Consider the following 24,900-nt stretch of genomic DNA (forward strand, 5'->3'; position numbering starts at 1 on the left):
AAAATCTATAGATATAAAACAGTTCAAGCATATCACAATGTTAGTTTAAATGTTTAAACGATATTAATGTGCGCTATTAGGCGCATATCTAATCGTTTGTGTGAAGAGTGGAAGCTGAAGGCACTTTGCAGGACATGGAGGCGCCAGCGCGATCACTCACTTGCATTTTCTTGATAGTGGAAACAACTTAAAATACGCCGTAATTTTTGCTCATAAAGGTAAGAGTAATACATTCGGAAATGTAAAGGGTCTACTTTTATGTGTGCATTCACAATATCAACAAACGTTGTGCTTTTATAAAATAAATAGGAAAACAGAGGATGAGCTTGCCATCTCGTCTCGAACAGGAGGCTTCACAATGATGAACCGAAACTCAGCGAATTGAGTCACAGATATGATAAATATCTATAGAAGAAAGCTTTAAATTACTACTTTAAAACGAAATAATTCGAATCGAAAACAAAAACTCTTTCATTAGACTATGTAATCCTTAAAGATGCATTTCTCTCTAAAGGCACGTTCAATGAGGAGATGGCGAGTCATTTTTTCATCACCATCTAAACTATAAAAATAAGGAAAAGCCTTAAACAGGCCCGATTATATTTTTTCTGATTTTTATGTTGCTCTGCTCTAAATACCTTAAAATTTAAAGGAATTGTTGCAACGCAATTTTGTCTGATATGTGCAATGAGGAGATGGCGAGTCATTTTTTCATCACCATCTAAACTATAAAAACAAGGAAAAGCCTTAAACAGGCCCGATTTACATTTTTCTGAATTTTTTATGTTGCTCTACTCTGAATACCTTAAAATGTAAAGGATTTGCTGCAACGCAATTTTGTCTGATAGGCCTATGTGAATTATTTATTGGCCTATTCTTTTTAATCCATGCAGCAAATGCTTTAAAAACAGCTTTAAAAATTACTTTATTGCATTCCAGATGTTTTAAAGAACGTTACATTAAAATTTGACGGGTAGCTTGAATGTAAAACATTGACATGAATTCCCATTTGTAAAATAGACTACAAATTAATTGTTGTAGTCTAACCCGATCTCATGAAAGTGCAATTTTCTGTTTCTATTTGGCGTAATGTTTATACGCAGAAATTGACTTTGGCGTGCAAAAGACTGATAAATTGATAATTAGTGGCATGGCTGGTTCAATCGACAGAAATAGGGGCACACAGGCCTATAATAACTGCTGAAATGTTTGCGGGGCAAATCTCAGATCAGTCTGAGCGCTCATGGTACTCACGGTGCATACAGCCCTACACCTGCAGGCGCCACTGTGTGTATGTGCTTGTGGGTATTACATTTGTGTGTGGTTGTTGCCGCTAAAGTTGGCCATGATTCGGGACATGGTGTTGATCATTTTTAGACCTCTTTCTTATCTAGTCTCTTGCTTTACAGAGAGGAATGCGGTTGCCGCGATTACTGGGTTACTGTGCTAAAAAAAAAAAAAAATAAAAAAGTTTGCGGTAATTTCAGCACCACAGCGCTGAAACACTCAATGCTTCTGATAACCTTGCCTTCTGTGCTTTGCAAATACAATAGGTAACACATGCTGATGACTGTAAAATTCAACACGATTAATTTGGTACTTCTGGCTGCTGCGGCCAGGCGCCCGCACAGCTGTGTGTGTTAGAGAGAGACGCACGCAAAGAGTTTCAATTTAAGTTTCGATGTTCAATTTAATATAAGAAACTGATAAGATACTGATTTTAGTTGGTCTAAATTAAGTAGGTTAGGCACAAATTCGCTTATATGGGTTCCCTTCTAGACACGAGCGCTGTGTGTTTGTATGTGCTTCATAACCGTGCACCCCAGGGGCCCGTCGTAATAGCCTGCACTGGGGCCCGTCATTACTAAGTTACGCCACTGATGGACGTCTGCTTAGACTTGTGCTCTCCTATACTCACATAATAACCTCTCCCTTCTAAGTATGACCTGAACTATTTGAGTACCATCTCAGAAAGCCCGACCCAGTTTTCCAGTCTCTCTAGAAGTATGTTATGATCGACAGTGTCAAACGCAGCACTGAGATCTAGTAGTACTAGCACTGATATTTTGCCAGAATCAGAATGTAAGTAAATATCATTTATTATCTTAATGAGCGCTGTCTTTGTGCTGTGATTCGGTCTTCCTTTTCAATAATCTTGCCTATAAAAGGAAGATTTGATATTGGTCTATAGTTGCTCAATATGGTGTTATCAAGATTGCTCTTTTTCAGAAGGGGCTTAACAACTGCAGTTTTCAGGGAGTTTGGAAAAGTCCCAGAAAGAAGTGAGGCGTTCACCACTTCTAAGAGATCTGCTTCTAAACAGTTAAGCACCCTTTTGAAAAAAGATGTGGGAAGTGTGTCAAGATAGCAGGTTGACGATTTTAGGTGCTGCACTATTTCTTCCAAAATTTTGCAATCAATTTCTTCAAAAACAGACATGGTAACTTCTTTTTGATATTGCGGTCGAATCTGTCTAACCTCTGCATAACTTGAGGATGTGCTAATCGCCTTCCTGATATTAATGATCTTTTCAGAAAAGAAGGAAGCAAACTCATTGAATTTGCTGTCAGAGAGCATTTCACTGGCAATCTGACTTGGGGGGTTTGTCAGTCTCTCAACAGTAGCAAAAAGAGTGCGAGTGTTGTTTAAGTTACTGTTTATAATGTTTGAGAAGAAGGTCTGTCTAGCTGTGGCTAGTTCCACATTGAAAGCATGAAGGCTGTCTTTATAGATGCTATAGTGAATTTCAAGTTTCGTCTTCCGCCACATCCGCTCAGCTTACCCATAGAGAATAGAGAAGTCATAGAAAAATATGGAAATTAATTTGTCTGGGAACCATATGAAAATCCATTTTCTCCACGGTAATAAAAGGCAACACTTTTTAAAAACATTTTTAAAGGCGAATTTTTCTGACTTTTTTTTACCCTCGCAATTCTGAGTTGTTGTTTTTTATGCTGTGGAAACAAAATTCTGAGACAAAGAGAGATAAGAAGTCGCAATTACCTTTTTGTTTTCTTTATTATTTGGTGGAAACAGACTTCTATAGAACCATGACACCACCAGTATTAATATTAAATACATTGTATAGTTGTATAGTAACTTTAATCGGTGTAACAGTTTGTCTTAAAGGGATAGTTCACCCAAAAATGAAATTTTGATGTTTATCTGCTTACCCCCAGGGCATCCAAGATGTAGGTGACTTTGTTTCTTCAGTAGAACACATTTGATGATTTTTAAATCCAACCCTTGCAGTCTATCAGTCGTATAATGCATGGCAATGGTAACAAAATCCATTTTTGGGTGAACTATCCCTTTAATGGCATTAAAGCACATGCCATCAAGACATGGCTTTGTCATGCTTAAGTTTTTAGTTTAGGGCCTTTAGAGGGCGCCATAAACCACACAAATCATCCCTGCTTACGCAATATGGCCCAACACTTTGTGTTATCTGTGATAGCGCCTGCTGTATCATTTCCTGATGTCTCAGCCTTTTTCAGATTTACAGAGTAAACAGACACTACGCCTTCGAACTAATAACAATAGCGCACAGAATTTTCATGTATCTGATAACATATTATTACACAACCAGCATCACGGTTTATTGTCTCTAATGAGTTCTGAGTATCTTAGTTCTTAGTAGGAGTTCTTAGTAACCTCTTAGTATCTTCAGCACCTTATTATGATGTGAGAAATGGAAAGGAACATGATAAAGATTATGTGTGTGTTTGTTCCAACTGGATATGGAAGGATTATTGTGTGAGTCAGAGTATAATCCTGATAGTGTGTGTGTGTGTAAGCCTGTGTTGATTCACATGGGGACATTATGCTTCTGTTATTATGCACACGTGAAGCTTATTATCACGGTCTGACACTCTGCAACCAAGGAACAATAAGCATACACACACATCCTTCAGCTCAGAGACACTACCAAAACTACAGGTAAGAAATTTTCATTTAATGTCCCGTAATCAATAATAATCTATGAATAAACCAATTTACAGTTACAATTGGTTGCATTCCAAATACTAGACTCAGCCAATTATAAATATGATTATATACGTAATGATTGTTTTGTCATTTAAATTAGTTAATTATGTAAACATGTTTACTACAATAATTACGCATCGTAATATTATATTATTACACAGTAAAATATTACATTATGTTATATATGACTACATTATGTAAATTGAAGTTGAATTTTGTGTATTAACTTTTTATGTAATTTAAATTAGTTTAGTGATTTAAGTTTTTTTATTACAAGGAAATAATAGTAGTAGTATTACGATTTATATTACATTTAAAAAGGTCAAGACCTTTGAGGTGGGATAGCTATATTAATTTACTGTGTTCAAACAGTTCTAACACCTTTTTATGTTATAGGTTAGTTTTATTTCCATTTTTTTATATTTATGTCAGGTTTATTATTATATAATTGTTAGCAATAAAAAATAAATTAAACCTAAATAGTAATATTTTAAAATAACAAAAACTAATAAAAATGACAACTACAGAACTACTCGGATACTGTTTTACAGATTATAGTATTGAGTTACCTAAATTGTTTGTGCATGTCAGCAGAATGTGTAGTCTGGATGAGGTTCCATTTAAAGTTGCTCTGAACTCTGTGGAGATACAGTTGGGTCAGAAAGAGCCGGTCACAGCTCCTGAACTTACGATCCCAGACTGTGCTCAAATACTGCGTGATACAAAGGTCAGAATGTAATATATATATATGCTTATATTCATCATATACATTTGAAATTTTGTTAAATATATCTTTATTTATAACAATGTTCATATGTTATCCTGTTTGACAGTATTCATTCACTCTGGAGAAAAAGATCCTGGCTGCATGGGAAGAACAGCAGCGGAAGAACAGGAAAGCCAAAAAAACACCCCAGAGTGTATGTCCCACCTGCCCACCATATTGGCTGATGTTCAGCAGCCCGCAGCAGAACCGCAGGGTGTGCCTCAGGAGCGCAGAATTATGGGAACTGGGCCCTCGTCCCCGCAGCTTAAGCCTCAGCGCTGCTGACTGGCGTAAGCTCCGCCCACTTCGGGCGGTCCAGTTCCTCATTGCTGACACGGACTTCGAGGGCGGCTACGGTGAAGACAACGAGAGCTCGTCTGAGAATGATAATGTTCATAGCAAAGAAAGACCGAAGAGTTCCGACCCACATTGCCCGTGGATTTCTGCCTGTCACACCCAGCGAGGCTCCACCCCTCGCGCCGCCCCTTCTAGCATGTTCCACAAGGCCCGGCCAAGCTCCGCCTCCTCTGTAAAAGACATACGTAGGCCCATCCCCCCTGGCCTCAGCCAGACACCACAGGGCAGCCCTCATGGCTCCAGAGCCCCCCGCAGGAAACCCGCTGTAACGAGAACCAGCGGGCAACGAAACTCACACTCCCTCCTACAGCCGAGACCCTCGTCCGCAGGACCGCTGCCCTCCGCCAGGCCTCAGAAAACATCCTCACATGTAACACACACACTGTAAATCCATAGATCTTCTTCATAGGTCTTAATGGTATAGTTCACCCAAAAAGGAAAATTCTGTCATTAATTACTTACTCTCATGTCGTTCCAAACCTGTCAGACCTTTGTTCATCTTCGGAACAAATGAAGATTTTTTTTATTAATTCCAAGAGCTCTCTGACCGTCCCATAGACAGCAAGGATCCTTACACGATCAAGGTCCAGAAAGGTAGTAAGGACATCGTTAAAATAGTCCATGTGACATCAGCGGTTTAACCGTAATTTTACGAAGCTACGAGAATACTTTTTGTGTGCAAAGAAAATAAAAAGAATGACTTTATTCAACAATTCATCTCCTCCGTGTCACCCTGGAGCCATTTTGGAGAGTATCCCATACGTAAACAATGAATGCAATGTATTAATTGTTTAATACCGTTATTGTTGTTATCTGTGTCCTTACTACCGTTCTGAGCCTTGATCGTGTAAGGATCCTTGCTGTCTATGGGAGGGTCAGAGAGCTCTCGGAATTCATCAAAAATATCTTAATTTGTGTTCCGAAGATTCATTTTTGGGTGAACTATCCCTTTAATTTACGATTATTGATGAGCTGATTTTTTGTTTTAGGGTGTGCGTCCGTGGACATCCGCAGGGCTACAGGACGCTCATGCAGATCTGCTGTGCGCTTTAAGTCAGGAAGAAAGGGATCTTCTTGAAGCTGTTACACAACACGGATACACACTGCACACTGCCATACTAGCACTGCAGAGGACAGGGCCCAAGAGTCCTGATCAGGTAACGCTCACTACATGCAAACGCAAACACACACACACATGCCTTCTGTCTTCTGATTGATAGCTCAGACTTTTAGCAAATTATGTAATAATTTCTATTTTTTTTATTTTATTTAAATTTGTAGTAAACGTCACACACACATATATATATATATATATATATATATAAACATTCTGTTTCTCATTCTTTCTCGATCTCCAGATTTTGAGTTACCTGATGTCATGTGACCGTCTCTGTCGGCTGGGTTTTGAGAAGACTCAGGTGGAAGAAGCTTTGGAGATGTTCCAGAACTGTGAGACCAAGGTGAGACCCTTCAAAAGTGCTTTAAGCGCTCCAAACACTCAACCAATCAGCATCCAGTGCAAAAAACACTTCTCAAATCAGTGACTAATTAGCATTCAGTGGACAAAACATCCTTCAAATCAGCCTTTACCACACCAAACACTCAACCAATCAGCATTCAGCGCACCAAACACCCCTCGAATCAGCATTTAGAACGCCAAACACTTAACTAAGTGGCATCCAGCGCACAACAACCAGCAACCAGTGGCCTTCAGTGGACAAACATACCTTAAATCAGCATTTAGCATGCTAAACACTCAACCGATCGGCATGCAGTCACCCCTCAAATCAGCAACCAATCAGCATCCAGTGCAAAAAACACTTCTCAAATGAGTGACCAACTGGCATTCAGTGGACAAACTGTTCCTCAAATTGTCAACGCCAATAGCCTGGTGGGCAGCGCGCTGACATCACCATTGTGCTTCGGCCGTCCCAAGTTCGAGTCCCAGCTCATGGACCTTTCCAAATCCCATCATTGCTTCCTGTCTACAATACTGTCCTATCCTAATAAAAGGCAAACATGCCAAAAATAGCTCTTAAAAAAACAATCCTCAAATCAGCATTTAGCATGCCAAACATTCAACCAATCAGCATCCAGTGCAAAAATGTTTTCTCAAATTAGCAACCAACTGGCATCCAGCGCAAAAGAAATCTCAAATCAGCAACCAATTGACATCCAGCGCACAAAACATCCCTCAAATCAGTAACCAATCAGCATCCAGTGCAAAAAAAATACTCTTCAAATCAGCAACCAATTGGTTTTCAGTGAACAAAACATCCATGAAATCAGCATTTAGCATGCCAAACACTCAACCAATCGCCATCCAGCGCACAAAACACCTCTCGAATCAACATTTGATTCTCCAAACACTCAACTAGTTGGGATCAAGTGCACAAAATGTAAATGTATTTATGTTTATGTGTTTCTCTCAGGCTTCAGAGTTCCTGTTTCTGCTGGCTCAGTTCTGTGAGATGTGTTTCCAGCAGAGCACCATTAAAGAAGTTCTACTGGTGCATGAGAACCATAAAGAGAGAGCCCTGGAGGAGCTTATGACCCGCAGTGGCTGAGAACACACAAGAATCCACTGCTATGTGAACAAAGGAGTTGCCACCTCCATGAGTGAAAAAACCCTCAACTCCATGAATAAATTTATAAATCTTCAGCTATATGAGCATATGAATTAGTCTTCATCTCTATTAATGCATTAATGAATCTCTATCTTCAGCTCCATAAATTAACGTATAAATACTTACAAATCCTTCAGAATGAATGTATCCTTTGCAGCTTTAATACTCCAGACACGTCTCTCAGTTTCTCATGCAGAAAAGGTCCTGCTTGTTGATTGATTTCAGTGTAATTATTATATTGATGCCACGTGATTAGCTGTAGATCTGACTTTTTCATGACAAAGATTAATCACCTATAGATGACAGAACTGTAGATCAGTTATCATGACAGAATAAAAATGTTTAGCATATTTTGAAAAGAGCTGGGGACAGTTTGAATGACTTTAATTAAACACTGTTGTGACATTTATTATGCATCAGTTATTTAGTTTCAGGACTATTTCCAAATGTTTGATGTAATAAGAGGTGCAGATTTGCATAACCATTGTCAAACAGTATCACCACTTTTTAAACTCTTTAAAACTTTAGTTACACTCTATCGGTATTCAAGTTTTACTGGCATGTAGCATCAAAGGTCGTGTAACAGAACAAAAAAATAATAAACCTCTGATCTCTGATTGGTTGCTATTGTTTTTTTTTTCTGTCAGTCTGTTTTCCAGATACTGCTTGCTTATTATTATTCTCTCTATGTATTTATGTATGTATTTACAAACAACACATTTTTATATATATTAAAATGATTTTCTTCAACCAATAAGAAACTCATCACATAGGCCTAACGTTACTAATGAAAAGTGACAAACAGTTATAAAAAAATAATAGTTATATAGATTAAAAGAGACTTGACAAATTTAAAGAAAAACTAATCAATCAATCAAAATTTAATTACTGGTGCTGCTCTGCTGATTAATGGTTTCGAACGTCATGACTCATTCCATTCATAAGCACACATCCAGTTAAACTGGTCAGTCAGCTGGCTTGAATTGTCAGCCAATCAGTGCGCTTGAATAGTTTATATGATGTCCGACAGCCTATCAGCGAGCAGGATGTGTGGGTGCTTCGCTTGGTCTCGACCAATCAGAGACCAGATGCGTTTCGGTGCGGCTTTTGAATTTTTAGGCAGACTTTTCAAGGCAGCCGTCGGATAGATCGTGAAATAAAGCGTACGATAAAGTTCAGAAGTGTTAATATAGCACTTAAACCTCATCGGAGATCTGCGGCGGAAGGACAGGATGAGGAAGAGGTAAGAGAAAGCGAGGGTTTGAAGTGTATAGTTTGTGTTTATGTGGAGATTAGCATATGTGTTGTTAGCTTCATGTATTTTGTAGTGAAAATAGTGTTTAGGTTGGTCAATGTTTACATTTTTTTTTTAATAAGCATTAGTACGTAAGTACGAATATTTATAAACAGCCATTTTCAACAAACCATTTTCCAGTTTCATCAATTATAATCAATAATTCTGCTATTAATGGAACATAATGATTTTATTATTCAATAATACAGTCACAGCTCAATAATGCTGCTCATTTATTAGAAAAAAATGATTATTCTGCTGATATATTTGTAATGGATACATTAATAATTATAATTGTCAATAATGCTGTTGATTTGGTTATTCATAAGAAAAGTATTGAAAAACACTAGCTCTTTTTACTGTTTAATTTGCAACTCAGCCTGACAACAGAACACAAGCATGTATTCATTAAATATGAATGTGTGTCATTTCAGTGAAATACACGCTGCAGAGTCTGTAGCATGTTTGGACAAGGCCCTCGGCGAGCTGAAGGACATCTGGGAGGAGATCGGGATCCCAGAAGACCAGAGGCTGCAGCGAACGGACGCCGTTCACATGCACATCAAAGTCAGTCCAGGTCATCTGCGTTTCTCATTGACTGGAGAATGGAGACACAGATTCACTGTGAAATCTTTGTGATTGCAGAATCTGCTGGATATGATGATCGCAGAGGAGGAAGGGTTGAAGAAGCGCTTGCTGATCAGTATTGAGGCATGCAGAAAAGAGGTGACCAGCCTGTGTAGTGAGCTTCAGGTGCAGGAGTGTCAGGTGAGTCACTCTGATACAAGATTTTTGGAGAACAGCATGATAACAGCCTGTGCCCTCTTACTTCTGGGTGTTTTGTCAAGCCGGCCAATCGGATTGGAGATTTTGTGTGTTTGGCAGGAGGAGGATGGTCTTACGATGCTGCAGCTGGAGAAGGATCTCCGTACGCAGGTCAAGATGATGCTGAAAGAGAAAAGTGCTCGTCAGAGCGAGCTGAAGTCTCTGATTCAGCAGGATCAAGATCTGTGCGACATCCTGTGTGATGACCTCTTCCCCATCCATCCCGAACGCGTGCCGTCACAACAGCAGCTGCAGAACTACAGACAACACATCAACACCCGCAACCAGGAGAGGGTAAAACACACTAACACACTTTCAGAGCTGTCTGTTTTTTTTAGTATGTGAAATAGTATTGACGTATTAAAGGGATAGTTCATCCAAAAATGAAAATTCTGTCATTAATTACTCACCCTCATGTCGTTTCAAACCCGTAAGACCTTTGTTCATCTTCGGAACAGAAATTAAGATATTTCTGATGAATTCTGAGAGCTCTCTGACCCTCCATAGACAGCAAGGATCCTTAAGCGATCAAGGTCCAGAAACGTAGCAAGGACATCGGTAAAATAATTCATGTGACATCAGGGGTTCAACCGTAATTTTACGAAGCTACGAGAATACATTTTGTGCGCAAAGAAAACAAAAATAACGACTTTGTTACGTCGTTTCCGTTCAGTGGATGCTCTCCAAAATGGCGCCATGGTGACGCAGAAGAGACAAATTGTTAAATAAAGTTATTTTGGTTTTCTTTGCGCACAAAAAGTATTTTCGTAGCTTCGTAAAATGACGGATGAACCCCTGATGTCACATGGATTATTTTACAGATCTCCTTGCTACGTTTCTGTGCGTTGATTGTGTAAGGATCCTTGCTGTCTATGGAGGGTCAGAGAGCTCTCGGAATTCATCAGAAATATCTTAATCTGTGTTCCGAAGATGAACAAAGGTCTTACGGGTTTGAAACGACATGAGGGTGAGTAATTAATGACAGAATTTTCATTTTTGGGTGAACTATCCCATTAAGTTGACTATATCGGAAATGCATTCGGTTTTAAATTTTCAAGTAATTCAATAATTAAGTTATATTAAAGTCACGGTTTATATATACATTACCAGTCAAAAGTCTGGAATAATTATGATTTTTGTTTTTTAAAGAAGTCACTTATGCTTGCTTACCAAGACTGCACTTATTTGATCAAAATGACAGTAAAAACAGTAATATTGTGCATTATTATTACAATTTAAAATGGCTGTTTTCTGTTGTAATTGTCATTACTCCAGTCTTCAGTGTCACATGATCCGTCAGAAATCATTCTAATATGCTGATTTGCTGCTCAAGAAACATTTCTTATTATTCCTATATAATTCTGAAAAAAATCTGTTTACAGTAAAAACTGTTGATAAGAACTGTTAGTTATAACTGAGCACCCATAATCGAGCAGCAAATCATATTAGAATGATTTCTGAAGGATCGTGTGACACTGAAGACTGGAGTAATGATGCTGAAAATTCAGCTTTGCATCACAGGAATAAATAACATTTTTAAATATATTCAAATAGAAAACAGTTATTTTAAATTGTAATAATATTTCACAATATTACCATCTTTACTGTAGATTTGATCAAATAAATGCAGTCTTTCTGAGTGTGAGACAATCCAAAAAATTTCAGAATTTTGACAGCTGGTATATCCTGCATTGTGTGTGTTTACAGGAGCGCCGTCATGCCGAGTTTGTGGGAATGAAGCGTCAGATCACAGTGTTGATGGAGGATCTGGAACAGCATCCTGACACCTCCTTTGAGAAAGACGCTGTGTGTGAAGATGAAGACGCTTTCTGCCTTTCTGTGGAAAACCTCAGTGCACTCAAAGTGTTACTGCACCAGGTACACACACACTTCACACAGTTCTTTTTAGCTGTTCCATTTTATTTTTGGGTGTAACCCAAACACTGTCAGCTGAAATGAGAAACAAATTTTTCAGTAGGTGAAATGTCACTAGTTAATGGTGTGTGTGTGTGTGGAGAGCCGTAAAGCTGAGAGTGGAGCGCTGTGTGTGTCCATCCGTGGTCGTATTGAGGAGCTGTGGGAGATGTTGCAGGTTCCTGAGGAAGAAAGAGAGAGTCTCATGCAAAACACGCGCACTAGCACAAAGAGCAGACTGAACACAGTAAGTACACTCACCTGTCACTAAAGTAGGTCACGTTGTTTCATCTTTCACTTCTGCTGGAATTATAAACCATCCCTAACGCTGTCTTTCACACTGTGTCACAGCTGCAGGCAGAGCTTCAGCGATTGGAGGAACTGAAAAAGAAAAACATCGAGCGTGTTATTCACACAATCCGATCAGAGATTGTCAAGTTTTGGGAGAAATGTTACTACAGCCCGGAGCAGAGACAAGCCTTCACTCCCTATCACAGTGGTATGCCAACAGCTAGTTTCTAGGCAAAATCCCAATTTGCATACTTTAGAGTACAAAAATGAACTACCGTGCTAGTTGAGGGAAAGTACAGAAGATTTGACTTTAAAATGTAGTTTTTGAGGGTATTATTAAAAGAATCGTTCACCCAAAAATGAATATTTGCTAAAAATGTACTCGCCCTCAGGCCAACCAAGATGTAGATGAGTTTGTTTCTTCATTGGAACATATTTAGAGAAATGTAGCATTACATCACTTGTTCATCAATAGATCCTCAGCAGTGAATGGGTGCCGTCAGAATGACAGTCCAAACAGCTGATAAAAACATCCCAAAATAGTTTTTGATGGAGTCTTGAAGGATATGTTTATTTGTTTGTACTCTCATTCTGACGGCACCCATTCACTGCAGAGGATCCATTGGCGAGCAAGTGATGTAATGCTGACCTAATCTGGCATGTTGATTAAAGATTTTATGTTAATTGTGATTGAGCAATAGTATTTAGAAATGCACAGAGATTGGTTGATGCTTGATTTAGTTATTTTGTGCTGTTAGATGATCTGGATGAGGAGGTGTTGCGTGAGCATGAGCTGGAGTTGGAGCGACTGAAGCAGGATTACGCCGAGCACAGTGAGCTGTACGACGCCGTTTCCACCTGGAGCAGCAACTGGACTCTCTATCAGGAACTGGAGGTGATAATTCAGAGGAGATCAGCTGAAAAGTTTCATAAGAAACATTAAAGATTTTGTGAATTTGAGACTAATTACGGTTGGTCTTTCTCCAGAAAAAAGCCACAGACCCCTCTCGCTTTAACAACAGAGGAGGAAACCTGCTGAAGGAGGAGAAACAGAGAGTCGACCTGCAGAAGAGTTTGCCGAAGGTTTGAGACGCTCTTTAGGCAGACTCTGATGTTTGATCGCCTGGAATGGCTTGTATGCTAATTTGTTTATATTTTGTGTGATTGGCCAGCTGGAGAAGAGTCTGAAGGCTCAGATTGACCAATGGGAAGCGGCGCACTGTAAAGAGTTTCGTGTGAATGGGCGACTGTTCCTGCAATATGTGGAAGACCAGTGGGATCAACACCGCATGGAGAAAGAGAGAGAAAAACAGGAACGGGTATGAGCACATTCTTCTTGAAATGACTACTTCTGACTAATTCATTTTATTTTGACTATTAGTTCCTGATATGAGGTTTGTACTGTGCAGCAAATGAAGAAAATGAAGCAGACGGAGGAAGATCTGCTGTACGGCACCACCATCAGAACCCCAACCAAGCGGAGACTCGCCGGAACCCCGACACCTGGAAAAACACGCAAGGTACTGACTGCATACGTGTACTAATTATCAACCAATATTAATTAATCAATGCCCTGATGCCAATAGTAATACCAGGGAAGCTAAAACCAGATATCACAGATAAAATAAATATAAAATATAACGGTATAATTTTATAACGATAGTAAATGTACACAAAAATTGCTTAAATAAATTGAATATTTATACTAATAAAATCATTCTAAATAATTTGTTTTTATATGTAGTTTCTTTTTTAGTTTTTACAATTTTTTTAGTTTTGTTAAAAATGTACATAATGCACATTTTGTAATAAATACATATGTCTTTGTGTATATTTTAGTTTACAAAATGTGCATTATACGTATGCATGCACATATGTTTTTCAAATGAATGATTTAATGCAATAATATAATTTTATATATGCATTATAAATGTAAAGATCCATTTTAATATAAGGGCTAATAGAAAATTGCTAATTTAATAATTAATAATTTATTTATTTTTAAATATTCATTAAAATTCAATTGTAAAATATTAACTACATAATAATGACTATTGAAAGCAGAAAATGATGTATTGTCAATAGATTTAAAACAAAACGGGAAACTAAAACTATTGATCAAACTCTCAATCAGATGTGCTGATATTTATTATTTAAAAAAATATATTATGTATTCTTTTTAAGCTGATCTCCACCTCTAGCATGTGTAGCTCCACCCCCAACACAACACTACGTTCCATATGCTCCTCCCCTTCTATGAGACCGCCCCTTTCCTCCAGCAAGGTGAGTTATGATTTAAGCACTACATATTTTACATGAATTTGTAGTATAATCAATAAAACTGTGAACTGTTTCTCTGCTAGTTGGGTGCGCGGATACCTGGCCGTGGCCGAACCCCTCGTGGGCTGGAGAGGAATAAGGAGAATATCTCCCATCTGAGCGGAGCTTTGCGCACAATGGCCACCAGCCCTCAAAGAAACTTCTCCATCACATCCGTGGCCTCCTCCTACTCTGAATTTGCGGTAAGTTCATTATCCTGCAGTTAGCCGTCTAGACACACAGGCAGCAGATGAAATCAAGTGACCTCCGTGTGCTTATTCTGCCTTCTGTTATAGAAGGACTCTGAATCCACTACAGCGTCCAGGTCTGTATATCTAAAACCATTCACTGTCCTTCACACTAACACACACTCTTCTCGTCTAACCCGACTAACGGAGGAGGGTCTGTGTTTGTGTGTGCGCGCTTTCAGCTTCTAACAGAGAAATGAGAACAAACGAACACCACGACTAAAATACAGTCTGCTGTTTTTAAACCCTATGAAATCAAAATTGGAGAAAAGTGGTGAAATGGCGACCTGGTTATTTCATTGGGTCTTTAATGAGATTAAATTAGTCTTTTCTGTCAATATTGGTTTCCTGGATCCACAGATTTGCTGGGCAGAATGTTGAATTATTTACCTGCTGTAAACAAACTATCACTGATGTTCCTTCAACTAATTAAAAAGAAAACATCAACCTTGTAGTTTTAAAGGGATAGTTCACCTAAAATTGAGTTAATTTCACCCAAATTAAAAATTGTCATTTACTCACTCCCTTAAGTTGTTCCAAACATGTTTAAATTTCTTTGTGTTGAACACACACAAAAAAAAGATATTATGAAGAATGTTGGTAACTAAACAGTTGCTCGTAGCCATTGACTTCAGTATTTTTTTTCCTGTACTATGGAAGTCAATGGCTACCCGCAACTGTGTAGTAGTTACCAACATTCTTCAAAATATCTTTTGTTTTCAACAGAAGAAAGAAACTCGTACAGGTTTGGAACAACTTGAGGGTGAGTAAACGATGACCGAATTTAATTTTTGGGTGAACTATCCCTTTAAGACAGCTAAAAGATGCATAAACCTGAAGGGTTGTGTACTGTCTAATGGGAATATGGTTTCATATTCATATATTTGCATTTTTGCCTACAGCGGGAGCTCTCAAATTCTTCTAAATCCAACGTCAAGGCTGGAGTTCTGAACTCTACCATCACACACTGAACTCCGTGGATCAAAGATGGACTGATGGGCATCACTGAAGACAAAAAAAAGCTTTTATTGAGATACTGAATGTAAATCATTTTGATTTTGTTGAAGAATTGTAAATAATTTACCTCTGCTTTTTAGTATATTTCTCATGACTTTATTTCCCTTTATTTAATTTTCCTTTTATGAGTTTTGAACAAATAATTCTCTGTCTTTGAGCTTAGCTTCACCTGCAAGTTTTTATGAAAACTCCATTAACACTGATCTTAGGCCTCTGAGATGGATTTTATCTTTTATACTCTAAAATCACGATGCCATTTTTGCCTTTCAGACTTTATTTCCTGTAATTGCACAACACTAAGTTTACCTGGCATCACTCCTCTTGAAAAATAGCTGCTACTGTGGTGGTTGGCATCCTGTAAATAAATGTTTGTTTTCATGGGGACATTTTGGACTTGGGAAGTGATTTATTTATTAGGCTGGATGAGAATAAATACTGGATGAATGCTACATTTATTTATATTAATAAATGGTATTATTCAAAACGTATACCTGAACAATAAACTTAAGTAGCTGTTGAACTGACGATACATAGCAAAAAATTAAAATGGCAGGTTGTATCCCTTGTATCTCACCAATCAAGGACAACTTATGAAACGCCATGCAAAAACAGTATGTTATGGTGCAAACTGGTATTTCTTAGCATATTATTTTAACTTATTGTCGTAATCACAAACACACTACTTTATAGCGCAAATAGTTTTACAGTTTACCCTGTTGAAAAAAACAGCATATGCTGGTTAGGTATGTTTTGACGCTGGGATGCTGGTTTAAGCTGGTCCTTTGCTGGTTTATGCTAGTCCTTTTGCTGGTTTATGCTGGTCCTTTGCTGGTTTAAGCTGGTCCTTTGCTGGTTTATGCTAGTCCTTTTGCTGGTTTATGCTGGTCCTTTGCTGGTTTAAGCTGGTCCTTTGCTGGTTTATGCTAGTCCTTTTGCTGGTTTATGCTGGTCCTTTGCTGGTTTAAGCTGGTCCTTTGCTGGTTTATGCTAGTCCTTTTGCTGGTTTATGCTGGTCATGTGCTGGCAAAGGACCAGCATAAACCAGCATCCCAGCATCAAAACATACCTAACCAGCATATGCTGTTTTTTTCAACAGGGTACTGCACCTTGTTGAAAAAAAGATTATGTAGGTGTTGTTATTTATGGTTAAAAAAAAACATACTGGTAAAAAATGTATAGTCGCTTTGGATAAAAGCGTCTGCTAAATGCATAAATTATTATTAAATTATTATGGACACTTGGGGGCGTGAGATATTCAGGTACTATGGTACTACCATATATTTTTCGTAGTACCATGGTATTCTTTGAAGTAGGCCATCTATCTATCTATCAGATTAAATAAATCAGAGGTCCAACTACACAAATTAGAAAATGTTTGCAAACAAAATACCAGTATCATATAAAATGATGATGGAGTGCTAAAACAGAAGTGTTCTCAGGACTCATTTGTTTATTTACATACATGCAGGCTGTATTTTATCAATTTAATTGAAGTATTTGTAATGTTTTCGATATTTTTGTATTGTGACGCATTTGCTGTCTTCGTTTGCTGTTCAAATATAATAGGCGGCTTAATTTCATGTTCCGCTGTGACAACTTACCCCATATAGTGCCACTGTTGGGGCATGTTGTCACAAAAGCACAAAGCTTTATTGACCGTTAATGTATCTGGAAATGGAAATGTTCAATAGCATGCTGCAGCCAAGACGTCAGTGTGCCTAAATCAACCCTGAGAAATATTCAGTGTGACAACTAGCCTCTTTATTCGTCTATGTGTGTGCGTCCGTGTGTGTGTGTGTTGGTGCTGAAGTTGCATTGCAGGGGTGGGACTCCTGCATTCAGATCTTCATCACGCGCAGAGGAAAACCCAGACTCACTTCAGATCGGATCTAAACGCGCGCCAGAAGCGATCGGGTCCTGCACGTGCATCTGATGCTGTAAGGCGCGTTAATTGATGGATGAAAGTGTGCGCGAGCAGGAGCGGGAGAAACAGACACTGCTGAAGGTAAGAGCACACATAAGCGCTCATAATCTGCTGCTTATGAGCGCTCATATTTCACGTGCATATGCTGCAAATGTCGCGAGTTTATCCTACATTATGAATATATACGCATATGATTTCATACAGTGATTTATTAGTATGCAATATGCATTTCAGACATGCATAATTATTGTCATGCGTTTTCTGCCTGTCGGTTTTTGTTTGACGTGGAACTGAACTGGAAGTTCAGGCTCGTTCACGTGCTGATGCAGTGCGCGTGCCCGCGGTTCGGGTGGTTGCCATGGTGATCGTGATTGGACCCTCCTCTGATGGGGGCATTCATTTAACACCCAAGGGTCAAATAAAACACTGCGGCCCCCGTACAACAGCTGGGAAATGGAAACACGGTGTGTGTGTGTGTGTGTGTGTGTGTGTTAGTTTTATGTGTGTTTTGAGAGTTTTCTGCACTTTTTGTGTGGCTAATGCGTTGTGTATGTCAGTTATTGAGCTTTGTCGTTGTTTATATTATGTGTCAGTTGTTCTGATAGGGTTGTAACCCCCAAACCCTCCCCTCCTCCGGTTGGTCTTTCTCCAGAGAGGTGTCTTGCTCCTGCAGGCAGCATCTCTCGTCGCTTGTGTTTCAGTGGAAGTGTTATTATGAGTCATTCTGGAGATTAAAAGCACGCTTGATTTATTAGCGTTCGCTCGCTTCAGTCCTGCGTGAGAGAAGCTGACAGTGCAGACTTGAGCCCCTCCAGCCGCTCCTGATCACGGCCCCTATTTCATCCGCTCTGTCCGCTGGAAAACAATCCCATCTGAATGATCAGCGCCGCTCAAAGCATCTTGATTAGCTCTCGTGATTTAGTTTGGCTCGGTTCGGGGCTCCTGGAACATCAGCGCTTGTCGGTGGAGAGGCTTTTAGAAGAAAATCAATCTGTTTTCAAGGGTTATTCAGTTTAGATGCTTTTTCCAGTATATTAACTTTGCGTTTAGGGTTTCATGGAAGATACAGATCTTTAAAGGGATATTTCAACCCCCCATCAATACATTTTTTATTAATTTCTTTTCAGACACAAAATAGAGATTTTATGCAAAATGTCCCATTTTCCCATAAAAAGTGAATGGTTTAAAATGAAACTAAATGCTTATTTTAAATTGGTCTTTTTGTCACTATTCATTATTATTTATTAACTATTAATTCTGTTTAGCCTATTATATAGGCTAATTAGCCTATTAAAAAAGATCAACTTTCTGTAAACCTTATATTATTAAAATGCATTTTTACATTTCTAATACATATATATTTTATCTAGAAAATTGAAATTCAGTTACCATATTAAAAATTTGATAAATGTAAAAAATGTAATAAAAATGACACCCACAATTAAATAATATTAAATAATAATATAAATAGTATAAAATAATGATATATAAATGAATTAGTATGTTTTTTTTAGTAAATAAAGGCTGGAAAATGAATGAAAATGACTGAAAATATACTAAATTCAAAATATTAATAAATACTATAATAGTATATAAACATTAACAACTAATTGAAATAAGCTTATAAGTTGAAGGATGAAAACTACTGAAACTGAAAATGAAAAATTCTAATAAAAATGACAATCACTAAACAAAATAACAATCTTCATTTAAAATTAAAATGAACATTTTTTTTTACAAATATATAGTGTATAAACAATAGCCTACTAAAATAAAGAATACCAAGATAACTGCATGAGGCTGAGTAAATAATGACAGAAATGTAATTTTTGGCTGAACTATTGCTTTAAACCTGAACCTTTAGGTCTGTTAAGACTTTAACCTCTACACAACCACTTCAATCTTATTTCACTAATGGCATCATAAACAGCAAGAGAAGCGATCGTTACTTTTCTACACGACCTAAAAGGAAACAAACCAAAACGAACTGAAGAAAGCAGGCTTGGGATTTCTGCTCCATGATTCATTGTTTATCAAGATGACGGTTTACAGCTCACAAGTCAATGTGCCATTTGGGAAATTATTTTGGGATACTAGCTCCAGCGTCCAGACAGTATCACCGATCCAAGAGTGTGTGTGTGTCCATCTGTGCTCCTGTAGTCATTACAGACTGAGCGTGGGCCGTAACACAGAGCTGCTGCTGATATTCCTGACAGAACGCCTTCAACACATATTCATTTCACAGCAGACATGTGAAACCCATAATGCCCCGAGTCAGCGCTCATAACCCTGCGGCTGTGAACACGTGAGCGCTGTGAGAGCATCTCAGAAGCTTTAATTGGCCCGTTGTCATAATCTTCTACAGAAGTCTTCTCTCTGCTCCCGCTGCTCCCTTCATCTGATTACCCACAAGTCTCGGCGTGACTCACAGCATACGCCTCTCAATTTCTCTCTCTTTTTAGACCTAACTTCACTTTTTTCCCTATCTGAAGTTTTCTCTCGGGAAAGATCGGATTGTTATGACTTATAACAGTTAACCATGGTGACCATAGATTCTGCCAAAAATACCATAGTAACTGCAGTTCTTGTGGTAACTTTTAATTAGCCACCACTGTCATCAAAACAAAAACAGAAAAAAAGAAATTAAAAGGAGAGAAAGATTCTGAAAGCTTATTATACCACTTGCAACATTAATAATAATAATGATAATACAAATTATTATAAATGTATAAATACTAATTAAAATGTAGACATGTACCATGTCTTTTGGGCATTTACCATAGTAATACCCCAAACTGGAGTCTGCAAAGGGTCCACAGAAAATTTGAGAAAAAAATTACAAAATGTGATTTATCAGTAAAAAAATATAAATTATTATAATGTCTGAATAGAATTTAACAGAGTAAAATAGACTATAGTATTAATATAAAATTATATATACTAATTAATTCATATTAATCTTGTTTAATTAAAATGTAAATATTTTATTAATTAATATGAAATATATATAATAATTTACAATTCATAGATATTCTAATAATGATTTATTACTACAGTAATATGATTTCTTGAAAAAGTATGAAGATAAAGCCATGTACCATGGTAAAAACCATGTTTTTTATTGGTTTTATATATGTGCCGTCAATACCATGGTATTTTGTATATGTACCATGGTAATACTATAGTATTTTAATGTTATTTGGATGTGATCCATGATAATGACATGTTTTTCTGGACAATTATTTGCATGCACCATCACAACACCACATTTTGTACCATTTATTTTGTACCCATGGTAATGCCATGGTATTTTTGGATATGTACCTTGGTAATACTATGATATTTTAATGTTATTTGGATGTGGGCCATGTTAATACCATGTTTTTCTGGACATTTAATTACATGCACCATGGCGGCACAACAATTTTATTATGTTTTTTTTTTTACCATGGTAATACCATAGTACATTTGCATATATACTACTATGGTAATACCATACTATACTATACTATGGTATTTTAATGTTATTTTGATATGTGCCACGAAAATATCATGTTTTCTGGCCTTTTTTTGCATGTACTGTGATGCTACCATGTTTTTACCATGGTATTTCTTGATTTTCACAATGGGAATACCATGGTATTCTTTCAAGAATTGTGTACCATGAATATGTTTAGAATTCAAAAGTACCATAGTACCATGGTCTTACTATAGGAACCCATTATTTTACCACAGTACAACCACAGTATATTACTTGTAAGGCACTGTCTGAAGTAGGTCATAAATTTATTATGGTTTGTGATAACAATAACTGTGGTAACTCTGATTACCATGCTAAATTAATGACGTGTTTAATGATGTGTTGTGCTGTGTGTTTCAGGTGGCACTATGTCTGTGCAGGGTCAGGATATTTCTGAATATCATCTGAGCGGTGAGCAGTCATCATTCATATGTCTCTTAGTTTCATATGAGTTCCTCTAAGTGAGTTTCTGATTGTGTGTGTGTTTGTCAGTGGTGCTGAACCCGCCTGGCTGGGAGGTGTGTTTGTTTGTGTTTGGGTTCCTGGTTCTGTTTGCTGTGGTTATAGTGAATCTGTGGAAATTATATAAATCCGGCTCCTTCCCGACTCCATCTCCGTACCCAAACTTCCACTACCGATACCTGCAGGAGAAATATGGCTCCTCCAACTCTGAGATCAGACAGAAGGTAATCAAACCACTTTTCTGTAATTAAGTTAAGCACTAATTTTCCACATGGGGTCTGCAAAATTACTAAATGTATTTTAATAGTCAAAAAAATGAAGTATTATTGTATTATTATAATACAAATCTGGATAGAGTTTTCAAAAAATATATAGTAACATCAATAAAAAAATATAAAAGTATACAAATTAATATTAATCGTATTATTTAGTTCTTAAACATGTATAAGCATATAATAATTTATAATAAATAAATTTGAATTGTAATAATTAGAATTTATAATGCATTAAGAGACGGGGGGGGGTGTATGAGTCCCTCAGTTGTTGTATTTTAACAGAAATATATACATATAATATTACATACAAAATTAACTTGCATGTGTATACACACAAAATTTTTATATAATAATAAATAAAAGAGAATCTTATAATTTATTTAAATAATAAAAATTGTATATACACAATATATATACAATTTACATAAGTATTACAATAATTTTGTCTAATGACAAATAAAAGATCATCTTTTAATTTTGGAAACAAAACACTGTGTTTATAATAATGATGCTTACTGGTTTTCATGCAGCGCGTTGCAGCTTCCAACCAGCAGAGGGCATCCTCTGTGAGCCGAAAGCCGAGTCTCCAGCTGTTGGACACTCCAGATAGTCTTCGGGATCTGGGAACGCTGGAGTTGATGAGCCGAGAGCTGGATCCGAGCGGAGGCACCCTGAACCGCTCTGCGTCCTCTGAATCGCTGTGCTCCATCTCTTCTATCGCTCAAACCTTCGGGCACGAGTTCACGGTGGGACAGCTGGAGGTCACACTGGAGGTGGACACTCGAGCGTCACTTCTGCTCGTCTCACTGCACCAGGGTAAAGACCTGCTGGAGAAGGAGGAGGAGAACTTCCTGGGCTGCTACATCACCGTCACGCTGGTCCCTCAGCAGATCAGCCTAGGGGCCACACAGGTATTAAACCATGAGACTCCTGCTTTATCATGAACAATATGGATTTTTTCTGTCAGTTTGATATTAAAGTTTAATAGATTAATTTACAAAAGAAATTGCCACATATTGATGTCAAAACCATCAACACATTAATATTTCAAAGTCTATGTAGTTTTCAGCAACAATATCAGTGTTATTTTATTTATAAACAATTACAGTATTTTTTTTAAATATTTTGAATTAGCTTTCATTTTTATATTTTCAGTTTTAATTATCATTTATTGGCAGTTTTAGTATTTTTTTAATATATGTTTGTCATTTTGATTAGCTTTGTTTTTTTAATATTTCTCAATTTTATTTTTATTAGTAATTTTAATACTTCAACCTATTTTATTTCAGTTAGTTACCAAGTTAACATTTCTAATTTTCAGTTAAGGTTTTTAAACGTAGGTTTTTCGTCTAATAGTTATACTTTATTTATGCTTTGTTAAAAGCAGTTTTTGTTAATCAAAAATTTGTTAATCGAAAGTTTTAGTTTTAGTTAACAATAACAACAATATTTTATATGCAAAGAGGTCAGCCAATCAGAACTGAGCTCATTTAAATATAGAAGTCTTTAAAATTACAAAAACATCCAATTTAATTTTAAGGATCTTTAAAGGGGTGTAAAATAATAATTAAAAGTGAAATTACCATATAAACATCATTAATGCCAATTAAAGGGGACATCAGATGCCCATTTTACACAAGTTGGTATGATTCTTTAGGGTCTTCATGAAAAGTCTATAACATACTTTGGTTAAAATTCCTCAATGGTTGTGTAAAACAACACCCTTTTTACCCTGTCAAAAACAAGTCTGTTTACAGCGACTCATTTCGGTGCATGTCTCTTTAAATGATAATGAGCTACTGCTCACCCCACACTTCTCTTCCTTGGGGCGTGTCTACACAAGACAAGTGAATAGACTTCGTATATGCTGGTCTTATTCAAATAGCTAACTATCTACATAGAAACCGGCTGCAAAAGTAAAAATTTCATCCCATGTCCCCTTTAATATCATCAGTGATAGTGAAACATCTCATTCTAATTTATTCTCTTCTGCAGGTCCAGAGAAATGCCTTCACCGTGATGTTTGACGAGCACTTCTCTATTCCATTGGATTCAGTAAATCTGGAGGAGAACAGTCTGCGGTTCTCCACCTTTGGTGTGGATTCAGATGAACGGAACATCAGTGCTGGAGTGGCAGAACTCAAACTGTCAGATCTGGACCTGGCGTTCCGGCCGTTTAACGCCTGGCTCTACCTGCAGGACATCAACAAGGTAAATGAAAATGAAATTCAATAAAAAAGTGCATTTTCTTCTACAATGTCCTCACTATATGCAGTAACAGAAAGTTCGATTCGTGGTGAATCATTTTGTTCAGAGGGGTCAGTTCATAGAAGCTGTTCAAAAACTGATACATTTTTTTGTTTGAGTTGGTTTGATGTTTCTCTTCAGGCTGTGGACGCTGTCGGCGAGGTCCTGTTGTCTCTCAGTTATTTGCCGACTGCAGAACGTCTCACCGTGGTCATCGCCAAAGCCAAGAACCTGGTCTGGACTAACGGAAAGACCACAGCAGGTGTGAAGCTGAGCTAGATTCTCTTGACTCAATATTTTTATCAACTGATTATCAGTTAGAGTTAGTATTAGGGCTGGAACAACAACTAGTTGATTGGAATGTTGTTCTAGAAATAGAATCCAGGAACATCTGCTACTTTGGAAAACATTTTGTCTGAAAATCATGAACTGATTTCTGTCTGTTTCCATGTTAACAGATCCGTTTGTGAAGGTGTACCTGCTCCAGGACGGCAGGAAGATCAGTAAAAAGAAGACATCCGTAAAAAGAGATGATACTAATCCAATCTTCAATGAGGCTATGATCTTCTCAGTGCCAGCCATCGTCCTGCAGGTCACAACAGTCTGTCTGTCTGTCTGTCTGTCTGTCTATCCTGTCTATCTGTCTACCTTTCCTGTCTGTCTGTCTATCTGTCTGTCTGTCTGTGTCTATCTATCTGTCTGTCTGTCTATCTGTCTGTCTGTCTGTCTGTCTATCTATCTATCTATCTGTCTTTCTGTCTATCTATCCATCCATCCATCCATCCATCTATCTATCTATCTATCTATCTATCTATCTATCTATCTAT

At 37.5% G+C, this 24,900-nt stretch overlaps 3 protein-coding genes across 7 annotated transcripts in view; all 3 read left to right on the forward strand.

Moving 5' to 3' along the window:
* The first annotated feature begins 3,813 nt into the window (after positions 1-3,813).
* On the forward strand, positions 3,814-8,348 carry ubap1la (ubiquitin associated protein 1-like a). 2 transcript variants are annotated; one of them, XM_016466851.1, is made up of 6 exons: positions 3,814-3,939; positions 4,579-4,714; positions 4,821-5,480; positions 6,100-6,267; positions 6,469-6,570; positions 7,543-8,348. In XM_016466851.1, exons 1-6 carry the CDS (start codon positions 3,824-3,826, stop codon positions 7,675-7,677), a joined length of 1,317 nt encoding a protein of 438 aa, XP_016322337.1. In that variant the 5' UTR covers positions 3,814-3,823; the 3' UTR covers positions 7,678-8,348. The 2 variants fall into 2 exon arrangements, with proteins under 2 accessions (XP_016322337.1, XP_016322338.1); XM_016466852.1 differs by having other exon boundaries at positions 4,582-4,714.
* Positions 8,349-8,762: 414 nt separating this feature from the next.
* LOC107673295 (protein regulator of cytokinesis 1-like) lies at positions 8,763-16,050 on the forward strand. Of its 3 annotated transcripts, none has more exons than XM_016466829.1 (15): positions 8,764-8,980; positions 9,466-9,598; positions 9,677-9,799; positions 9,917-10,150; positions 11,564-11,734; positions 11,868-12,017; positions 12,122-12,269; positions 12,820-12,956; positions 13,049-13,144; positions 13,234-13,380; positions 13,471-13,581; positions 14,246-14,344; positions 14,425-14,583; positions 14,677-14,705; positions 15,531-16,050. In XM_016466829.1, exons 1-15 carry the CDS (start codon positions 8,970-8,972, stop codon positions 15,577-15,579), a joined length of 1,797 nt encoding a protein of 598 aa, XP_016322315.1. In that variant the 5' UTR covers positions 8,764-8,969; the 3' UTR covers positions 15,580-16,050. The 3 variants fall into 3 exon arrangements, with proteins under 3 accessions (XP_016322318.1, XP_016322315.1, XP_016322317.1); XM_016466831.1 differs by having other exon boundaries at positions 14,680-14,705; XM_016466832.1 differs by lacking the exon at positions 14,677-14,705 and having other exon boundaries at positions 8,763-8,980.
* Positions 16,051-17,481: 1,431 nt separating this feature from the next.
* The window catches only part of LOC107673296 (synaptotagmin-12-like), an 8,981-nt gene continuing 1,562 nt past the window's right edge, over positions 17,482-24,900 (forward strand). The window contains exons 1-7 of one of the 2 annotated variants that reach the window (XM_016466833.1): positions 17,482-17,650; positions 21,450-21,500; positions 21,582-21,775; positions 22,357-22,737; positions 23,822-24,037; positions 24,215-24,335; positions 24,532-24,665. In XM_016466833.1, the coding sequence (XP_016322319.1) occupies positions 21,458-21,500; positions 21,582-21,775; positions 22,357-22,737; positions 23,822-24,037; positions 24,215-24,335; positions 24,532-24,665 (1,089 nt within the window). In that variant the 5' untranslated portion in view covers positions 17,482-17,650; positions 21,450-21,457. Of the gene's footprint in view, positions 17,651-18,008; positions 18,034-21,449; positions 21,501-21,581; positions 21,776-22,356; positions 22,738-23,821; positions 24,038-24,214; positions 24,336-24,531; positions 24,666-24,900 lie in introns of those variants that run through there. The other variant, XM_016466834.1, reaches the window with a different exon arrangement.

This window comes from Sinocyclocheilus anshuiensis, unplaced genomic scaffold (genome assembly GCF_001515605.1).
Source record: "Sinocyclocheilus anshuiensis isolate Anshui unplaced genomic scaffold, SAMN03320099.WGS_v1.1 scaffold68, whole genome shotgun sequence".
Lineage (NCBI taxonomy): Eukaryota > Metazoa > Chordata > Actinopteri > Cypriniformes > Cyprinidae > Sinocyclocheilus > Sinocyclocheilus anshuiensis.

Excerpts from the sequence above, each read along its gene's own strand:
- LOC107673295 (XM_016466829.1), top strand. Across the intron at positions 11,735-11,867 it reads TCAAAGTGTTACTGCACCAG|GTGGAGAGCCGTAAAGCTGA; the intron begins GTACACACACAC and ends GTGTGTGTGTGT. Across the intron at positions 14,345-14,424 it reads CGCCCCTTTCCTCCAGCAAG|TTGGGTGCGCGGATACCTGG; the intron begins GTGAGTTATGAT and ends TTTCTCTGCTAG.
- ubap1la (XM_016466851.1), top strand. The coding sequence starts at position 3,824 with ATGCTTCTGTTATTATGCACACGTGAAGCTTATTATCACGGTCTGACA. Across the intron at positions 3,940-4,578 it reads AGACACTACCAAAACTACAG|CAGAATGTGTAGTCTGGATG; the intron begins GTAAGAAATTTT and ends TGTGCATGTCAG. Across the intron at positions 6,571-7,542 it reads TCCAGAACTGTGAGACCAAG|GCTTCAGAGTTCCTGTTTCT; the intron begins GTGAGACCCTTC and ends TGTTTCTCTCAG.